A 20,173-nucleotide genomic window follows, 5' to 3' on the forward strand; every position below is an offset into this window, starting at 1 on the left:
CAAATCGGAAGATAAATAGAAATCTGGTAGTAAACTTCTTTATTCTCCCGTTAGGTCACAGACCCGGGCCACCTTCCCGCTGTCCGCTCCCAGCCAGTCACGGGTGTAGACGATGGAGGGCCCGCCTCGAGATCGTCCCTTCCCAAGCACCGCGGGTCCTCTCCTCTTCCAGGCCCGTTTCCCCCTCTTTCTGACCTTTACAGTGAACCCCCCGCTCAGCGAAGGTTGTGCTGACAACTTCAGTCAATCCAACTGTTCAAGGTACTGGAGGAGGCAACATGGGCAAGCCCAAACAGGGACTGGGGTTAGGAGACCACTGAGGTCATTCAGCCCTAATATTAAAAGAGGACAGAGGGCTTTTGGTAAAAACGTCCTTGAGGTAGAGCGCCAGAAGGCAAGTTCAGAACAGAACACTGTGAACAAGCTGCGCAGATTACTGGTCCCAGAGTTCTTTTGGCTGTGGTGGGACATAAGGCCAAGGCAGAGGGCTACCACTGGTGCAGTTATGAGTGACACTAAGGAAGGCCCAAACCTGTCACTCATGCTCTGAGGGGTTGTCTGAGGCACAGCTGGAACTCCTCACAAATGCCATGTCTGCCCGAAACTTCATGCTGGTGGCTGGCTGGCGTCGGAGCAGCGACTCCCCTTGGTCTTGGGGTAGGGGCTCATCATAGATGGTGGAGATGAGCCCCAAGCCAGTTCCACGGGGTCTCTTCAGTTGCCCAAATGGCTGTAGCTTCTCTCCGTGGTACCTGCATTAAAAAGGGCTCAAACTGAGAGGCCTGCTCTCAAACTCCAATAAAGGGTTGGGAAAAGACAGAGAAGTAGCTACTACACATCTGGTTTGTCCCAAAGATCGAGCCTTTAAATTTGGATCTTTGCTCTTCAGTCCTCTTATCTCTCCATTGACAGTGCCAGCAACCAGAGGCCTCACATATTGCCTTCATTTTATTAAAAAAAAATTTTTTTTCAACGTTTATTTATTTTTGGGACAGAGAGAGACAGAGCATGAACGGGGGAGGGGCAGAGAGAGAGGGAGACACAGAATCGGAAACAGGCTCCAGGCTCCGAGCCATCAGCCCAGAGCCTGACGCGGGGCTCGAACTCATGGACCGCGAGATCATGACCTGGCTGAAGTCGGACGCTTAACCGACTGTGCCACCCAGGCGCCCCTGCCTTCATTTTAAATAATACATACAGTTTAGAACAAATGGTCACCATTCTGTGACTTACAGGTACTCCCTAACAGCAATCAAGTCCAAACTCCTCAGACCAGGGGGTATGACTTCCACAGGAGATCAGTGATCCTATCAAGCCTTAGAGCTTGGTCTAAAAAATTAATAGTGCCAGACCTACCTTTTCCTTCTAATTCTGCTTTGAAGCTCAACCCTAGGAGTCTCCAATACCCTTCCAAAACCAGACGGAAGGGGGGAAACCAGGGTACAGATGAAAGCCTAGCTTGGGCCCCCAGGAAAGTCTCTTGGCCATACTCACCCCAATCCACGCTTGCATCTAGGGTGCTGGCCATCACTATCCAGGGCCTCAGGCACCCCTGAACACCGGCTGCCCAGACCCTTGCCCTCAGCCCAGCCCTGCTGCTCCATCACCTTCCGTCCAATGCCCTGTGGAGGGAAGGGCAAAGACTCAGGAGATGGGGCTGCGGGGCAGGGGGGTGGGGGTGGCAGAAAGAATGGAGACAGAGAAGGAAAAGAGAGGGGTCGATGGGCTAGACACAGTGCTTACCTTGGTGTGGCGCTCAAAGGTGCCCACTTGGCATTTGATCGCAGAGCCATCCTCCTGGCCATCACGGAGTCTCCGTTCCAGACGCATTTGGACAGAGTCTCGGGCATCCTTGTCTCCACCATCTGAGGAAGCAGAGCTCAGTTTGTAGAAGGGTCTCTCTCAGCAGAAAGGGGGAAAATCAGGTTTCTAGGACCTCCTCACAAGATTTGCATATTCATCTTTATGGTGTTTTATTACTTTACTATGATCTCTTTCATTAGACTGGAGGCTCACCAAAAGTAGGAACCCTGGCTTTCCTATCTTACAGATGAGGAAACTGGTACAGAAAAGTCACCGAGCCATGAGATGAGAAACAGAATTAGAACTCAGGTCTTCTCCTCCTACCCCAACCTCTCCCAGGTCATTTTTGACTCCAGAATCTAAATTCTCTCCTTTTTAAAAAATCTTTGTTGTTGTTTATTTTTGAGAGAGAGATTGAGAGAGCGAGTGGGGAGGGGCAGAGAGAGGGAGACAAAGAATCCAAAGAGGGCTCCACACTGACAGCAGAGAGCCCCATGTGGGGCTTGGAACTCACAAACCACAAGATCACAACCTGAGCCAAAGTCGGACACTTAACCAACTGAGCCACCCAGGCACCCCTCCAGAATCTAAATTCTCAACCAGAGCCTGAACACCTCAACCTCCCATTCTACCAGGGTCTGCCCATCAGAACCAGAGCCTCCTGAGGGCTGACCCCACATGTCCTTCCTCTACAAAGGAAAAGGGCTGTGCCCACAACCAGCACTTAATGCACACAACTAGAGATGATTTAAGAGAGGAACGCTCTCAGTGGGCTACCCCAGGGGAACTGGTCCTGTCTCGGCCTCTGCCAAGCAAGCCCTAGCAGAGTGTCCTTGCAAGGTCAGGGCACCAGTTCCACCTCCCCATACTGTAATCCCTGGCCCAGTACCTCTGTCGTAGTATACACTCATGTCCACATCCCAGTCATCGGCTGTCTGTTCATCAAAGTCTGCAAATAAAAAGCATCAAAGAGAGTAAACTAAGGATTCGCAGTTCTGTTGAGAGTTAAATCTAGACTTAGACATATGTTCTAGAACTTGGGGCTCTTTTTTTAAATGTTTATTTTGACAGAGAGCAAGAGTGAGTGCACACGAATGGGGCAGAGAGGTGGGGGGAGAGGGGGAGAGAGAGAGAGAGAGAGAGAGAGAGAGAGAGAGAGAGAGAGAGAATATATCCCAAGCAGGCGCCACACTGACACAGGGCTCGATCCCACGAAATATGAGATCACGACCTGAGCTGAAATCAAGAATCAGATGCTCAACCAACTGAGCCACTCAGGTGCCCTTAGAACTTGGGGCTTTTGATTGTATTTTAAAATATCTCCGCTGGGGGGCATTCAGAATTTGCAGGGGCGGAGGGCATTTTTTCCTCATTCCACTAATCCGCCACCCCCAAAAAGGATGACTGGCCTCTCACACACAATCAAGGTAAGTCTCTTCTCTAGCCCCATATTTGGCCTCCTTGCCAGAGAATCCCCATGTGGAATGGAGAGCCCTGAGTGGATGCAGCAGGGATCACTCCTGCCCTTGCCTGGATGCCAGCATTACCTCCTTCCTCCTCCTGCCAGAACTGGGCATCAGTGTAGAATACTAGGCCGGAGCCGCCCTTCTCCCACTTGAGCTCGATTTCCTCCTCAAAGAGCCGCTCAGTGGTACGTTCCTGCCTGGTCACATCTTCATGCAGTGCCTCATGACGCTCCCACTCCTCACCGCGGTCATCGTCCTTGGAGAAGGTGGACAGAGGTGATCTGTCTGTTCAGCATCCTGACCTCATGCCCACAAGGAGGGCAGCTCAGAGCACAGCAGGCTCCATTCCTCCAAATTTCTCTTAGAAGCAGCACACATTTGGTCCTTGGAGCCTTGCCCAACACGTCTCTCCATCCCGTGTCACAACACTTGGTGCCTTCCCCCAAGCCCAACTCACTCTTATCCCTGTGCTTCTGGCCATGCTGTTCCCCCTGCTGGGACTATCTGCCCTCCTCTCCCACCACTTTCTCTTCACCTGGTGAATCCTCATCCCTCAAGTTCTACAGCCCACGTGAAGCCCCCACACTGAGGCCACAGCACTCTCGCTCGTCTCCAAACTCCTCAGTTTGGAGGTAATCGGTACACGCTGTTTAGGCCTCTATACGTTATGTCATAAAGCAAAAAGGGACAATAAGTAATACCTATTGTCTACTGTGCGTCAGGCCCTTCTCATAACTTAGCTCCTTTAATCACCCCAACAGCCCTGTGAGGTTGAGTACCATCATTCCCATTCTACTGATGAGGAAACCTGGGTCCAGAGGAGTAAGGTGATTTGCCCAAGATAGTACACGGAGAGTGGCAGAGCCAGCATTCAAACCCACGTGGCTACACCATACAGCCTTTCCAGATGCTGCTGCTTTTTTCTTTTCAGGCAATATTAAGGCTCTTCCAGGGCAGGAAATGGATCTTGGAATGTCTCTGGAATCCTGCGCTAGCCTATGTGTACAACTGCTTGCCTAGACTTGCAGAATGGTAGGATGACTCCTGGTTTGAAATCTTGGGGGCTCCTGTCCTAGTTAAACTCCAAGAAGCCTCAGGAATCATTGCTGCAGAGCAGGCGCTGGGAAAAGTCCAGAGAGTACTACACTAAGGATGTGGTACAGATGTTAGCAGCTCTGGGCTGGCGGTTGGAAGACACAGATGAATTACTGTTTCACCCAGAGTATGCACACGCACAAAGTTTCCCCCCAAAGCACACCTTTCCTAATTTTATGGATGAACACCCAAATCTGGAGAAAGAGGCAGAAGAAATGTCTATCGCACATGATAAAAAATGAAAGTGGAAGCTGGTGTTCAAGCCACAGACTCAAGGTCAGAAAATAGATGTGATTTCTCAGCCACGTAATAAAAGCACACAGAGGTTAGACAAGCAGCAAAGGGGACCAAGTTCACATCCCACATCTGCCTCTAATTCCTTAGATGATTTTACTTCTTGGTGGGTACATTTTCATCTATGAAGAGGACCCTCCTTACATTCCTTCTAGAGAATGCAAAGAAGGTCCCCTTGAGAATCTTCCGATAAGCTCTGGCCTCTCGCCTCAAAGAAATGCATATTTGCACATGCAAATGCAGTTTTATAGTTTTATATTTAATTGCAGGGAGTTCTAACTCTTTGGAATTCTCCTGAGAACCGCCCCACCCCCACCCCACCCCACCACCAGGTTTAGAACTATTGTAATACACAATTGAAGAGTGGTAGTATCTTGATGGCCAAGCCTCTCTAAGCTGCCAGCAAAGAAAGGGTAGCTCACTCTACTCACGTCATCTGAGTGTGACTCTTCTTCCTCCTCCTTTTCCCCTTCCTCCTCTGGCTCTCCATAGGAGCTGGCTGGTATGTCCGCCAGGCAGCTTCCTTGGGGTATTTCCTCGCCTTCGGCGGTATACACAAGGTCTTCCTGCTCCACAGTCTCTGAGTCCTCATACTTGAAGGGTACGTTGCCATAGCGCCGGGAAGAACCTGTCTTGGGAAACTGGAGCTGCAGCTGGGTGATGATCCGAGGAGGTAGGCGGCAGGCCCGGATCAATTCCAAAAAGACCCGCAGAGGAGTCCCCACATTTCCATTGGGCATCAGCACTGGTGGGTTCAGCTCTGGCAGTTGCCTCAGGTCAGCCAGAGTAAAGGCTTCACTCTGAGCTTTCCGACTCTGCAGCTCCTTGCGGGTTTTGAAAGGAAAGGAGCCGAAACCTTGGAAAGCAGAAGAAAGAATGGCTCTTGAAACCTTGAAGCCTCCAGCAACACTTGAGCCAGAAATTGGCTCAGATCTTTTAGCCTAATGCTGTTCCTCCCTTTCATACTTTTCCAGAGTAACTTCCTCCATTTCCTGACCAGAACCACCTAAAAATTTCATGCCATTTCTCATCACCTTGGCTGAGCACACAAGTTTCTTTTAGATCTGGTTCCTGTCGACTTTTTGATTCTCAACTGCCACCAACCCCCACTCCCTGTGCATCCTCAAACCATGTGCTTCAACCATACCAAACAATTTAACATGCCCTGAAAGTTCCATGGACTTTCACATCTCTGTCTGTGTCTCTGCAAGTGCCATTTACTTTGAACACCGTTCCTTCCCACAAACTCCTGTTTATCTTTCAGATCCAGATGAAAAGCCACATTTCCTGATCCCTCTAGGAGATCAGTTTCTCCCTCCTCTGTCATCTCACACTTGCTGATACAGAGCATAGGTTCTGGGTCAATATGCCTGGGTTTGTACTGTGACCCTGCCACTTCCTAGCTCTGTAACCTTGGGCACGTAACACGCCTTCTGTATCCCTCAGTATCCTTACCTATAAAATGGGTAACAATAGCTCCTACCTTACAGGATTGTTGTGAGGAGTCAATAAGAAAATGAAAGGCTTCGAACAATGCCTAGTAAGCACACAGGAAGTGCTCAGCAAATGTTAACAATTAGAATGCCATCTCTGTGACAGTTACTTTTTTACAGATCTGTTTTCCTCTCTGAATCCTGAGCACAGACTATGTCTGTTTTCTGCACAGCAGCGAGAATCACACTGGGTGAACACAAAAGCTAGATTTGTCGAATAAATGAATTAGAGAACTCTGCGCTGTTCCCTGCCACCCATCAAAGTGACTTCCAGAGCTGTCCAGAGAAAAGAGATTGTCTTTTCATTTGCATCTTGCCAAGAGAGGGCTGGGTAGGAAGCAACAAAAAAATGTAATAAAGACAATAAGTGAATAAGAAGCCTCGTTTCCCTTTTTTCCTTCTGTGTCAGTGCAATATCGACCTCTCAGAGAGCAAAAAAAAAAAAAAAAAAAAAAGGTCTCAGAAGAAATGTAATAAACTGGAAAAAGAAGGATCATCCCAATAGGCCTCTTTCCGTACCCTCCCCCCAACGACCTCCACCCCTAAACTTAACATGGCGTTGAGCCTGAAGCTCTGTCCGGCAATGACCTAAACTCTTAAAGAGCCTGATAATCAGAGACCTGACTTATCCCCTCATGAAAGGTGTCTCTGTTCCAGGGCCGGTAGGCTTAGTCTATTATCTTCCCCATCCGTACCTGATGCCTCAGTAGGTAGCCGAAGTCTGCGGATGTAACAACGACCCGGCAACCAAGTCCCCTGAGTATCTAGCCACCGGCGGCCGGAGTACATGCGAAGAAACTGCTGGGCCTGAGCTGTCCCCCGTACCGAGATGACGCAGCAGCAGGTGCGGGTCTGGGCGGGAGCAGAGTCCGGAGGGGAAAGAGTGCGGGCATCGGTGACTGAAGTCTGGGCGAGAACCTGGCCGATAGGAGTTGGGGCAGAGTCGGGAGAAGCCTGGGAAGGAGCCCGCTCAGGCCGATGCCGGTAGTGGAAACACAGGAAACCACAGCCGCGCTGTTCTCGGAACTGGCTAAAGTAGTTCCGGAGATGGGCAGAGCGCAAACCCGAGGGAATGCCGCTCACTATTAAGTAGACTGTGGCCTCCTCCTCCGCCTCGCTGGGCACCGCCATCTTGCGTTGTCACATGATCGGCTGTTTCCAACTCTCGCGAGAATATCGCGGCACCGAGGCCTCCGTGGTGCAATGATGTGTAACTGGTGATTAGTCCGTCAGGTTGTGGCTGAGGAGCTGAGAAGGCGCGGGATTTGGGGTCCGTTTCCCACAGAGAGCAGCCGGCGATGATGAAAACATCCCTTGGGAAATGTGTTTACAGATCGCTTTCATAAGACTCTGATGATGATAAAATTAGAAGCTTGAGGGAGGGGTACTTTTTAAGATTTTTAGTTGTTGGGGATTTCCCACACCTAATCTAAGTTTTCTCAGTTTAGAGACATGTTAGTGGTTCATCCACTTCTTCCAAAGCGTATTCAAGGACTCCCACACATCTCTAAGAAAGAGATTCCAACTGAAAAGTGGACTAAACATCCAATTAACAATGAAAGAGCATCAATCGCATTAATAATCAAGGAAATCTAGTGAGACGTACTTAACATCCACCAGATTGGCAAAAATTTTTAAATCCTAGGTACTGGTGATAGTGCAGAGTAACTGGATCTCCCATGCACTGCTGTGGAGTGGAAACTAGTACAACCACTTTGGAAAACAATACGACATAACCCAGTAGAAGGAAGTGAAGCTACCCATATTCCACTTCTCTGTATATACTTAAATTTTTGCATATGTCCCTGTATTGACAATGTTGAGCTTCACCCAGCCCTGTGATCCTGGAAAACAGTGAAGGTTAAGAAACCCGATCCCACCCTTTTGTGTTCTAGAACACAGCTTACTGCAAAGAAACACGCCTCCTTATATGACTTAGGTAAAACTCACGGGTGCTCCCTTGTGTACGTATGTATGTCAAGGCTAGCCACAGACTCCAAATTCCAGTCTTTGCCTTGTAAATGCTTAGATGAACTGCTTGTCCCCACTGATCAATCAGAACCAAATGCGTGTTAACCAAACTTTGGTTAAGCTCCTCTCCTTCCCCCAAGTCCCTGAACTTTGCCTCCCCCACCCACCCACCAAGGGGTGAGCCAGCGCACAACCCCTCCTGAGAACAGGCTGGGTTCAGGGTAAAACATTTTCTGATTTACTGTCTCATCCTGTCACTCCTGATCACCCCACTTCCTCAGACCCAGTTCTTTCTAGCCCTGTTTACTCCTCCCTATGAATGATCCACTCCTCTTGTCTCAACCTTGAAGGCACGTGTCGATCGTAAGGTCCCGTGGCAATAAGTGTCTTCACCATTGCAATAGTTCCTTTCTTCGCTTGCAACAATCATTTAAAAAGAAGTCTCTTCTTACTGAGTCCAGGTTTGTATTTTATATGACAATATATATGAGTATTCATAGATGCAGTGATTGTAAGAGCAAAAAGTTGGCATTTAGTACGATTTTTTTAAAGTTATTTATTTTGACAGAGTGCACGAGCGGGGGAGGGGCAGAGAATCCCAAGCAGGCTCCGCACTGCCAGTGCACAGGCCAAACCCATGAACTGTGAGATCATGACCTGAGCCGATGTCAGAAGTTAGATGCCTGACTGACTGAGCCACCCAGGCGCCCCCGGCATTTAGTACTTTTCAGCAGGTATATGATGATGAGGGAAAATGAGCAAGTAGGAAATAGAATTCTTTATATAAAGTTGAAAAATACAAACTAAAAACTACTTTTTAGTGATACATAAGTAAATATTACTTAAAATAAGAAAGAAAAGTAAGGAAATGATTAACCCCAAATGCAGGGTAATCATTACCTTTAGGAGGGAGGTGACTTCAAAATTTATGGGACATGATGAGGGTTCATTGTACTGTTATCCTTTACACTTAACATATATTTAAAATTTTTTTTATTTGAGAGACAGAGAGAGAGAGAGAGAACGGTGGAGGGGCAGAGAGAGAGAGGGAGACAGAGAATCCGAAGCAGGCTCCAGGCTCTGACCTGTCAACACAGAGCCCGACATGGGGCTCAAACCCACAAACCATGAGATCATGACATGAGCTGAAGTCGAATGCTTAACCAACTGAGCCACCCAGGCGCCCCTATACTTAACATATGTTTTGTAAATGCTATTTTGTTTTACTCAATTTTAGTAAAACATCTTAAAAGGGAAAACAATTCATTTCAAAAAACAATAAAGCAAATGTTTACTTTGTGTTGATCACGAATAGACACCTGTTTGAGGGGAAAAAAGGTCTAATGGGAGTCTGGGTAATTGTGGATAGGATCATTTTACATACCTGGATTTTAAAATCTGCTGATGGAAGTGTAAATTGGTACACCCATTTTGGAAAACTTGACCAGATCTACTTAAGTTGAGCACACATTCTATGACTTGGTAATGACACTTCTTGCTATATAACATCAGATCTGCAAACATCTGTGCACCAAAAGGTGTGTGCAGGAATAGTCTCAGAAATATTATTTGAGGGGCACCTGGGTGGCTCAGTCAGTTAAGCGTCTGACTTCGGCTCAGGTCATGATCTCACGGTTTGTGGGCTCGAGCCCCACGTCGGGCCCTGTGCTGACAGCTCAGAGCCTGGAGCCTGCTTTGGATTCTGTGTCTCCTTCTCTCTCTCTGCTCCTCCCCCACTCACACCCTGTCTCTCTCTGCCTCAAAAATAAACATTAAAAAAAAAAGAAATATTATTTGATGAACCAAAAGAGTCATCAGCAGTATCTTGGATAAGTGAATTGTAGTGTAGTAATGGGATACTTTACGGCAATGAATATGAATGGGTCAGAATGACTCTCAGACATAATGGAAATGAAAGACAAACAAAATAGTATATGCTGTACGGTTCCATTTATACAAAGTTTAAGGCAAACAGTCTCACTTATGATGCTGGAAACCAGGGATAGTGATGCCATTTAGTGGGGAGGGGAAGCGTGGTGATGAGGATGGTTTCTGGGGTGTTGCTAAAGCTCTATTTCTTGAGCTGGGCAGTGCTTACAGGGAGGGGCTCATTTTGTGATAACTCATCAAACTGTACATGCGTGATTTGTGTGTTTTTCTGTATATTATACAGAAAAGGTTGAATTAAAACCATATTTTGAAAAATCTGAAAATAGAAAAGTAAATGCGTTACAGCAAGCAAGACGTGAGCTCGGGAAGCGTTGTTAGCTGACCCAAGAAGGTATGCACTTATGGTTCCACACCATTGCCACTGTGGGCCTAAATTTTCAGAACTCAGTCTGTAGTAGACTCAGTAAATCCCCGCTGATTCGAAGAATATTCCTGGCACTAACATGGGAATGTGCCATTGGGTGTGGCTGGGGACTGTCTCCAGGGAAAGGGGGGGCCACTTCCCTGGGGGAACACACAGGCCAGACTTCTCATCAAAAACTTAAACCCAAGGGTAACCGAGGCTACATTTCCCCTCTCGTTCCACCTTGTAGTGTGGTGGGGAAGGGAAGGGGTGTTAGGTACTGTCATTTATTCTCCAGTTGATCATCCCTAGCCTTTAAAAAAAAAAAAAAGATTTTATTTTCAGTAATCTCTACACCCAGCGTGGGGCTCAAACTCACAACTCCAAGATCCAGAGTTGCATGTTCCACCAACTGAGCCAGCCAGGTGCCCCAGATAATCCCTGGCCTTTAAAGACACAAGACAGCCTGGTGACTAAGAGCATAGGGCCAAAGTTCAGACCGTTTGAGTTTTAATCCTGACTGTACTTATTAACTGTGTAACATTGAGCAAGTTGCTTAACCTCTCTGTGCCTCAGTTTCTTCATTTGTAAAATAGAGACAATGATGATAATTCCCTCACAGCTATTGTGAGAATTAAGCAATGGAACCCATGTAATATGTTGAGAGCATTGCTCTCAATAAATGTTAGCTGGTTATTATTTAGTAGTCACCTAGAATGACCTGCCAGGAATGAATGAATGATCCCCTCTGTTAAACCTGATTCCCCTGAGATCTTAGCCTTGTTGCCTCCATCGGTTTCACTGGGATTGCCTTTCTCTGCTGCCTTGTTCTGTGACATGGTCCCTGTCCACCTTTCTAGGCCCATCTCTTGCTGCCCTGGGCCCAAGTTGCTCCCAGAGCATCTGCAGTTACCTGAACCCCTTGCTCTCTGTCACCTCTGTGATTTTGCACCTGTCATTCCCTCTATCTGGAATGTCCATCCCTTGGTTACCTGGCAAACCCCTGTTCATTCTCTTTAGCTCAGAGCAGTGACCACTTGGCTGAAGCATTATTCCACCGCCAGGCAGATTTAATCACTCTCTCTTCTGAGCTCCTGCTGCCCATTGAACATACCTCTATCACATTTCAGATCACTCTGTGTTACAATTACTTATGTGTCTCTCTCTGCCAACGACAGGATGTTCAGTGAATGCAGGGACTGTATCTTGTGTATTTTGTGCCCCTTAGCATCTAGCACAGGGTCTAGTACAAGTGATCATCAAGAGAGATGTTGAATGATGGCATGAATGGATGGATGGATAGTGGGTGTTGGCTTTTTGCTGGTATCATAGGTTCTATGACACCAAAAGTCAGGGTGTATTGGCACATGACACAGCACACATCAGCTCAGTGCCTGACTGCTTAATAAGCAGTCAGTGATTAGGCTAATAAAGGTAGAGATAATGGTGATAATAAAATGGCACCCAACGCTGACCCAGAGCCACAGCCACTCTCCTTATTCCTAGTGAGTCATCCCTGGCTGGGCCTGAGCACAGGGATCATGGCTGATGGTCAGTAAACAGTGGCTGAGCTGGCTCCAGACAGCCTGCTCCTGGCCATGACTCATGCCAGCCTATGCTGGTGGCAAGGGCCTGGCCTCCACAGTCACACAGGCCTGAGTTCAAATCTCAGCACAGATAGTGATCAGTCATTGAGTAAGTTGTATACCCTGTCTGAGCCGGTTTCGTCCTCTTCCCTCTCTGGTTATGAGACATAATTCCCACTTGTAAGCTGCTGATAATGGAACACTGTCCCCCACCTTTGGAAGGCCTGCTGTCTCATGGAGAAAGCATTCTTGCTCATATTACATTGTATTATAATTCTCTCTTTAGTCTTGCTAGATTTGTCTTTATCTTCCTTGCAGAAGGTTTGGACAGGGCACAGGGAGCAACACAAGAGATACAGGTGAGAAACAGACAGAAGTATAGCTCCATAACCATGTGGAGGGGTAGGGAAGAAGTTTGCGAAGGAGGAAGATAGGGCTAATGAGGGAAGCTATTTGGATGATGGAAACATTAGATAAGTTGAGGGAAAAGGCTGGGGTGGGTAGTGGAGAGGAGCACTTTCTAATGGCTGTTCACGGTTGGAGGAGGAAAGGGCAGAAAGATCCAGCCTGTAGGTGCAGAGAGGTGCAACAGTAAACTAACAGAGGCAGTTACTGAAGGAACATAGAAGATAGAATGACCTGAAATCCAGGAATCCTCTGAATTTGGCTCCTATGGGGAGACAAGGCATCTGCTCTTAGAAGAGTTGCCTCATGCATTTGCAAGGTGAAATGGGCGGTGTCTGTCAAAGTGCTGGGAAGGGCAGGGCAGGGAGAGGTGACTGGCGGCCCAAGGTCTGAGTTGGGGAGTTCTGGTGGGAGGTTAGGGGGCAAAGGAATGCAGGGCCTGTTCTGGGTTCTAAAGGATGCTTCTATTTGGGAATTTGATTACGTCCTGGCTTGGGGGAGCTGTTGAGCAAATGGCCTGTCTGAGAGGAGGGTAGATGTTGGGGGTCACCATGGGGAAAGGGGGTGATTGGTTAGTTGAGGCCCCAAAATGCCAGGCAGTTTGGGGCTGGATTAGCAGGCTCTGCGTAAACCATGAAGATGTGCAGACACAGGTCTGCTTACTTTGGGGGCCACTGTTCTCTTTCCTGTGACCTACAGAACATGGAGAACATTCCCCAGTGGGAGGGTGTCTCCATAGCGTGTGCCCCACCCTTGGGCATAGGGATGTATGTGTGAACATCTGGCTTGGGTGCATGTCTCTATTGTCCTGTGTTTGGGTCTGCTGTATGTCACTGAGTGAGTGCATCTTGGCTGTGCTTTTCCATGCTGTGTGTGAGTGGATGGTGGTTCTGTTTTATGGGTCTGTAGGTGTGTCTGACTTGTACGTCTTTGTGTGTGTGTGTGTGTGTGTGAGAGAGAGAGAGAGAGAGAGAGACAGAGACAGAGACAGAGAGAGAGCTGTAGGTCTGAGTTGTATGTATCTTTGTTGTAGGGTGTGAGCTGTGCGTTTCTGTCACTCTGGGTGTCTGAGTGGTGAGTAGGTGATTGGGTAAGGGATGGGGTGCCCTTGCTGTGGCACTGGGTGCCCAGAATGGGTATATAGTTAGTTCCCTGTGGTCCGTATCCTGGGGGCCTTCAGCAGAGGCCTGAATGACAACTCTTCAACTGTTGTCCCTGAGTGAATGACCTCTCATTGAGCAATAATTAACTTGGCCCCATGAAGAGAATCCAAACCGGTGGTGAAGGGGGTAGGACTGGCAGGGGCAGGCCTTATTGCTAAAGAAGGAGGGAGGCCTGAAAGGGGGTCCTATAGGCATGTGTGTTGTTATCATTCCCTCCTGCCTGCAGGTCAGTTACCCTAACCTGGGTGATATTCAAAATATTTAACAAACACTGAGGGCCAGACATTGACCAATCAGAACAGACACAAGCCATGCACTGAATGGAGCGGTCCTGAAGGCCAAGGCTATGCCAAGCATTGCCCTCTAGTTGTGGCCAATGAGAATGGATTCCAGGAGAAAGGCTGGGACAGGGGGGCCACGGAAGGGAACTCGGGGGTAGGGGGGAGCTCAGGGCAGTATCTGTGAACTAACTGCCATGGAAGTGTCTCAGACTTGAACATCTGGTGTGGCAGCTAAACCTCAGCCAGCCTTGGCCTCCAAGCAGCTGCACCAGGTCAACCCTAGATGCCCTTGCCCCTCCCATTGGGAGAGCAGTGGACTATCCTCTTCTGTCATCAGCAGGGGTGGTGGAAGTGAGCGACCCCAAACTGCAGGAATTCCAGTGACCTTGTCTGTTTTAGTTTAGGAATGGACTGCTTCATATTCCTCACTGGCTGTGATCTGACGCTCGTTGAGGTGAGAGGGAGCCTGTAGGGGTCAGAGGTCAAGGGAGGGGTCAGTAGCGGATTTGGGGAGAGGGAGAGACACCCCCAGTCCCAAAGATAAACGCCAGGAAGTGAGGGGGTCCTGAACTGATCCCATCCCCTGGATTCAGACCTGTACAAAATAAATCTCATCCCCCAAAATGAAATAAGCATTCCACACCAAAAAATTAATATCCCAGTTCCCCGAGTGGCTCCAGCACTCCTTACGGTTTCTTTCTCTTGGACTCCTTCTGATAGGGGCAGGGTAGACCCTGGAGGTGGGACAGTCCCTTCCACATGCACAAATTACAGTGTCAGGCTCCAAGGGTGTCATGCCTTTTATTACAAAAACCAATAACTTAGATAAGTTCTATACAAAGTCATTAGGACTCTTGGCCCAACGGGTCATCTAATCTTCCATCCCCACCTTGGGAGGGGACAGGAATCTTGGCCCAGAGGCTCTAGGAATCACTAAGGGATGGCCAGAGAGTTGGAGCACCATGTCAAACCAAGGACGGCCAAGGGGACAGGTGTGGTGGGTGCGGAGCCCCAAAGCCCATCTTGTTGGGCGAGGACCAGCTTACTCCAGAAGCGCTGCCTATACAGACTTGCCCCCTCTGGGAGCATTAGGCCACCCCCGGGAACAGCTGGGCCAAGTCAGCGCTGCCAGCCTCCGCCCAGCCTACACTTGATCTCTGCCTGGGCTGGAACAGGTTGGCTCAGCAAAAGCATGTCCTCGAGGAGGCCAGCGATGTCAGTGTCTCCAACAATAGGGCGAAAGAAGAGGTCCCCAAGCAGGCTGGGCGGAATGGACTTGAGGGTGGAGGCTGTGAGGAGGACACGGGCCAAGCGGCCCTGGCCTGCTGGGCACCAGGTCTCCAGGGCCTTGCACAGAGCATGATGAGCCTTTTGCTGCAGGTGTCCAACATGGGAGGAGGCGTGGAGGCCCGGCACACCTGTGGGCAGAGAAGGTGAGGAGGGCTGGTGAGTACCCCACTCCCAGGCAGCAATCCTGGCCCAAGCCCTGAGGTTGCGGGGTTGGCCTTTGAGGCCCCATTAGTACCTCCCCCATTTGTTTATTTATCATTTTATTTATCCGTCCATTTGTGGGACAGCCCAGAGTAATGGGTAAGAGCCAGGCTGCCTGGGTTTGAATCCCGCACTGTCACTTATCAGTGGCATGGCCTTGGATAAATTGATCTCTGTGCCTCAGTTTCCTCGTCTGTAAAATGGAGATAATAGTACCTATCTCCTAGGTATGTTATGAAGTTTAAATCAGCTAGTCTATGCAAAACCCTTATAATTGAGCCTAACATATGATAGCAGGCATAATATGAATATTCATTACTATCACCATAGTTACTACAATTTAGATATTCCACTAGGGCTTTTTGGGGAGGAATTCTCATCTCACATTTCCATTCTTCTCTATCGGGTCCTCCTGAACCCACAGAATTTTCTGTGACGGAGGCACAGCTGTGTCTGCCCATCTTCCCGCCCCCAACTCCCACCTTCCCTGAGGGTCAGGACACTTTCTTAGATAGAGTGGCCAGGGCTAGTCTTGGGAATGAATAAACCTAAGTTCCCATCCCTGCTTTGCCCCTACCTGGCTGTGTGGACCTTCAGCAAATCACTTAACCTCTCTGAGCCTCTTTTGTGAGGTGGCTTTTTGGTGATAATGAGGACCCAAAGAGATAACGGACGTGAAGCCCTTAGCGGGTGCCTTCCCTGGCTGGGCCCCAGGAGTGTCTAGAAGCTCACCAGGATTGAAGAGGATGGTCTCTTTCAGGTAGGCATATTCCTTGGGGCCCAGCTGCAGGCTCCAGAAGGACTCCAGGCAGCACTGAAGCCACTGTACCGCAGCCAGCGAGGGCTGGGGTCGATCTGGCAGCTGGCCGCTGCCTGAGCTGCTGCTGGGCTCCTCCAGCAAGATCTTCTTGAGTATGCTGGGAACTGGTGCCTCGGCCACCTCGAAAGTCACAGTGTCTTGGGCCAACCCCAGCAGGAAGAGGGGGCCCCAGCAGCCCCGCAGCAGCCGCTGCTGATCCTGGGGGGGCAGTTGGCAGAAGGACGGCAGGTTCCTGAGGAAGACCACTGTTCTGGCCAGAACATCCAAGGCTTCCCGGCAGGTGCGATGGGGAGCACACAGCCGGACAGGCCGGTGCTGCCTGCACAGGCAATGACTACGGGCTGGGGGCACAGAGGGCCTGGCCCTGAGGCTAGGGCTCAGAAGTGCGTACAGAATGGCCGGGCGGCCTGCAGCACCCCGACACGAGCAGGTCCCTGGCTGGCTCGAACTCATGGTTGGGGATCTGCTCCTCCTTCCTCCCAGCTCTCCCGCCCTCTGCTCTGCGCTGTGGGTGCTATTTATAACCCCAGTGGGAGGGAGGGGGGAACAGCCTGACAACCTTGACTCCAGAAGTCATGTTCATTGAAAAAAAAAGAAACACTGCACTGACCCTGCAGGATTGGTGGGGAAGTGGTGGGGGAGGGGGCTTTGGGAGCTCCACGTGGCCCTGATATCACTTTAGTCAATGAAGCAGCCTATGCAGGGTACAGGACTGCCTGCTCGCTGGCCCGACTGCCCCTTATCGGATGACTCAAGTGGATAAACAAGGTCATTAACCCAGGCTGTACCAGGGCACCAAGGCCTCAGGTGCACCATCAGCAGGTGGTCATGGCAGGTTTCCCTATTGGTGCCTGTAGGACTCTCACTAAGCTGGGAAGCCAACCCCAGAGCTGGACAAGCCTTGAATGCAAGGCCCAACCTGGAAGTGCCTTATCACTGACTTGTTTGCCTAACCTTGGGGCTTTGCTCCTGTTGTTGGTAAGGAACAGGCTGCAGGGAAGGGAGCCAGGACCCTGGGGGGCTGGGAGGACTTTGCCCACTGTGCACACTAGGAGGCCTCCCTCCTCTGACTCTAGTTCCGGTGGGGGGCTGCCGAAATAAGGTCCTGAAGAACTCTCTATCCTCAGCCTGGATTCCTAAAGCTCCCGAAAGGCTGTGTCTGCTGAGAAGCCCTCCCGGAACGATATTGAAATATGGCTGCTACTTACTGAGCACCTCCTGTGGGCCAAAAACTTTCCAGTCTAATATTAGAGCTTGCCTATGAGGCAAGATTCTTACTTTTTGAAACTCAAAGAGGTGAAGTGACTTGCCCAAGGTCACACCACCAAGAAGAGACAGAGCCCAGATCTGTCTGACTCCAAAGTCCTTGCTTGTTCCCCTGGATCCGCTGGCCCAGTTGTTCAGCCAGATCTGTGTAGCCTAAGTTTTCCAGAGCTGGTGGCTACCCGGGTCTCCACCTCGCAGCTACCTGGTCCACAGATATTGCCGATTTATGATCTGGGCAGAAACGCTGCTCTGCCGCCAGCCACGTGGCAACTCTGTCCTGGGCATCTGTCTCAGGACGGTGGGGCATGGGGTCGAGGAGAGGGTGGGAAGGTCCTCGGCTGTGTCATGTTCATGGACCTTGGCAAGCCCAGCTTGGCAAGCCTTCTGCTATAGCACACGGTTGGGCAGCCATCACCATCCCTGGCACGTGCTCCTGGCTCTGTCATTTTCCAGTTGTGTGACCTTGGGCTGATCCCTTAATCTCTGTGGGCCTCAGGAGCTTCATCTGGGACAATAACACAGTGAGGTCCTAGATGTGAAATTCTAAGCAGTTTCTGGCATTCAGTAGGAGGACTTTGCTCCTCCCTTTCCTCTGCCTAAGGAACCAAGCCCCAGCAGACAAACAGGTGCACATCTTTCATTCGATTGTGAATAATCTTAATCCTTACATTTGTAAAGTTCCTTCCACAACCTTCCACAACTGAAACCTCTTCAGCATCCCCTTGAAGGAGACTGGAGTCAGACCCCTCGGGTTCAAATCCTGCCCCATCACTTAGCGTCATTGGGCAAGTCACTTTACATTGCTGTGCCTCAGTTTCCTCACCTTTAAAAGGTACAAGAAAGGCCAATAGTGCATATTGAGTTTATGGGCCCTGAAGCTTCTACAATTTGGAAGGTCCTCTTTAGGAATAGAAAATCAGGTATGAAAGTGAATATTTAAAGTGAGAAAACATGGGGGGGCCTGGCTGACTCAGTCAGTAGGTAGAGCATGTGACTTTTGATCTTGGGGTTTTAAGTTTGAGCCCCATGTTGGGTGTAGAGATTATTTAAAAATTAAAAAAAATCTTTATTTTTTAAATGCTTATTTCTTTTTAGGAGAAAGAGTGTAAGTGAGGGAGGAGCGGGGGGAAGGGTTGGTCAGAGGATCCAAAGAGGGCTCTGCACTGACAGCAGTGAGCCTGATGCAGGGCTTGAACTCACGAACTGTGAGATCAGGACCTGACCAAAGTCAGATACTCAACCGACTGAGCCACCCAGGTGCCCCCCAAAATTAAAAAAATTTTTTTCTAATAAAATGAGAAAACTAATCGCTGTCAATTACAAACTTAAAATAAGCTGACAGAAAAACATGAATGTCACAAATCCGGGAGAATAACACAATACTTTGATTAATTGCTTGACGATATTTGCCTACGTGTTTTAGCTGCACATTCTTTGCTTGCCTCTTCCCTTCCATTTCCCATCTAATCTCAGACCTCACTTAAGCTTCAGCAAATGCTCTAGAGGAAGTATTCCAGAGACAGGGCTCCGTCCACAATCTCAACGCTGCATTTGTCATGTCTCTTTAGTCTCTGTCAGTCAGGAAAAGTCCCTCAGTCTTTCCTTGCCTTTCACGACCTTGACGCTTTTGAAGAGTTGTAGTTAGTTTGTAGCAAGGCTCTCAATTTTGGGTTTGTCTAAGGCTTCTTTGTGATTAGACTCAGATTATGTACCTTCAGCAGGAATATCACAGAAGTGAGGTGTTCTTGATTCATTCTATCAGATAGCACACATTTCCATCTGTCCTGTGGTTCTCGTTGGTCACCCAAGTAAGGTGATGTCTGCCAGGCCTCTCCACTATACTTACTCTCTTCCCCTTTGTAATGAATCTGTAGTTTGCGAGGAGGTATTTTGAAAATGTAGATACATACCTTCTCATAGTTTGAATGCATGTATGTGTGTATTTATTTATGAACTCATGTTCTCCTATTTTGTTTAGTGGCTTGTAATCTGTTACTATCGTTATTTATTTGAATGTTCAGATTGTCACAGATTTGGCCCACGGGAGCTCTTTCAAGCTGGAGTCTGTCCTTTTGTCATGCCCCATCATTCTTTGAACATCCTTTGTTTTCTGGTCTAAGCAGATACCTCTTTTCAACCCCTGCAATCAACCAGTACTCCAAGAAGCTCTGGTTCAATCTTTTAGTGGAGAGTAGTATTTAAAAACCATGATCTGGGTACTGGGAGGGTAATTAGAAACCTGGACTTGCTCACTGTTATGAGGGTGTCACTGCTCCCAGGCCCTTCCAGAATTAAGGAGAGTACACCCCCCCCACACACACACTTACAGTTATATTTATTTCTATATCTATTTATACATACTATAAAACATGGGTTCAGACTATTACCTGCAATTCGAATCTACTATAACAGGGTTCGTTCTCATTCTCCCCTTTTTATATTTATAACTCCCTTCTCCAACACCGAGAAATCTGGCTTTCATCATTCTGAATTTATTCACTTATTGGACCTATTTATAATCAGTCTCCCATATTTACCACCACCCGATTCCCTATGAAATGCCCTCCTTACCCCACTTGGGCTCTGATAGCTTGTGTCTGGCTGCCCCCTCCCACTCAGGGACACTTTCTTCACCTTGCTGGACCCCATGCCATATGGCCACCTTCCTCACCCTGCTGGGGCTCTGACTTTTGCTCTGGGCCACTGTGGCTCCCTCACCCTTATTTCTTCAGGGGCACCTGGGTAG

At 48.9% G+C, this 20,173-nt stretch overlaps 2 protein-coding genes and 1 long non-coding RNA gene across 4 annotated transcripts; 1 reads left to right on the forward strand and 2 right to left on the reverse strand.

Moving 5' to 3' along the window:
* Nucleotides 1-28: 28 nt before the first annotated feature.
* GPATCH3 (G-patch domain containing 3) lies at nt 29-7,316 on the reverse strand. 2 transcript variants are annotated; one of them, XR_008293305.1, is made up of 7 exons: nt 6,847-7,316; nt 5,090-5,514; nt 3,351-3,525; nt 2,693-2,752; nt 1,744-1,865; nt 1,177-1,622; nt 29-941 (listed from the first exon to the last, which is right to left on the reverse strand). XR_008293305.1 is itself a non-coding variant. In XM_015075075.3 (7 exons), exons 1-7 carry the CDS (start codon nt 7,280-7,282, stop codon nt 536-538), a joined length of 1,563 nt encoding a protein of 520 aa, XP_014930561.2. In that variant the 5' UTR covers nt 7,283-7,316; the 3' UTR covers nt 29-535. The 2 variants fall into 2 exon arrangements, 1 of the variants encoding a protein (XP_014930561.2); XM_015075075.3 differs by having other exon boundaries at nt 29-752; nt 1,495-1,622.
* LOC128313092 (uncharacterized) lies at nt 6,990-18,505 on the forward strand. The gene is made up of 2 exons (XR_008293309.1): nt 6,990-10,403; nt 14,250-18,505. It is a non-coding gene; the product is annotated as an uncharacterized LOC128313092 (long non-coding RNA).
* Nucleotides 13,882-16,669, reverse strand: NR0B2 (nuclear receptor subfamily 0 group B member 2). Its single transcript, XM_015075073.3, has 3 exons — nt 16,074-16,669; nt 14,999-15,268; nt 13,882-14,316 (listed from the first exon to the last, which is right to left on the reverse strand). Exons 1-3 carry the CDS (start codon nt 16,612-16,614, stop codon nt 14,276-14,278), a joined length of 852 nt encoding a protein of 283 aa, XP_014930559.1. The 5' UTR covers nt 16,615-16,669; the 3' UTR covers nt 13,882-14,275.
* Nucleotides 18,506-20,173: the final 1,668 nt, after the last annotated feature.

This window comes from Acinonyx jubatus, chromosome C1, assembly GCF_027475565.1.
Source record: "Acinonyx jubatus isolate Ajub_Pintada_27869175 chromosome C1, VMU_Ajub_asm_v1.0, whole genome shotgun sequence".
NCBI classification, from domain to species: Eukaryota; Metazoa; Chordata; class Mammalia; order Carnivora; family Felidae; genus Acinonyx; species Acinonyx jubatus.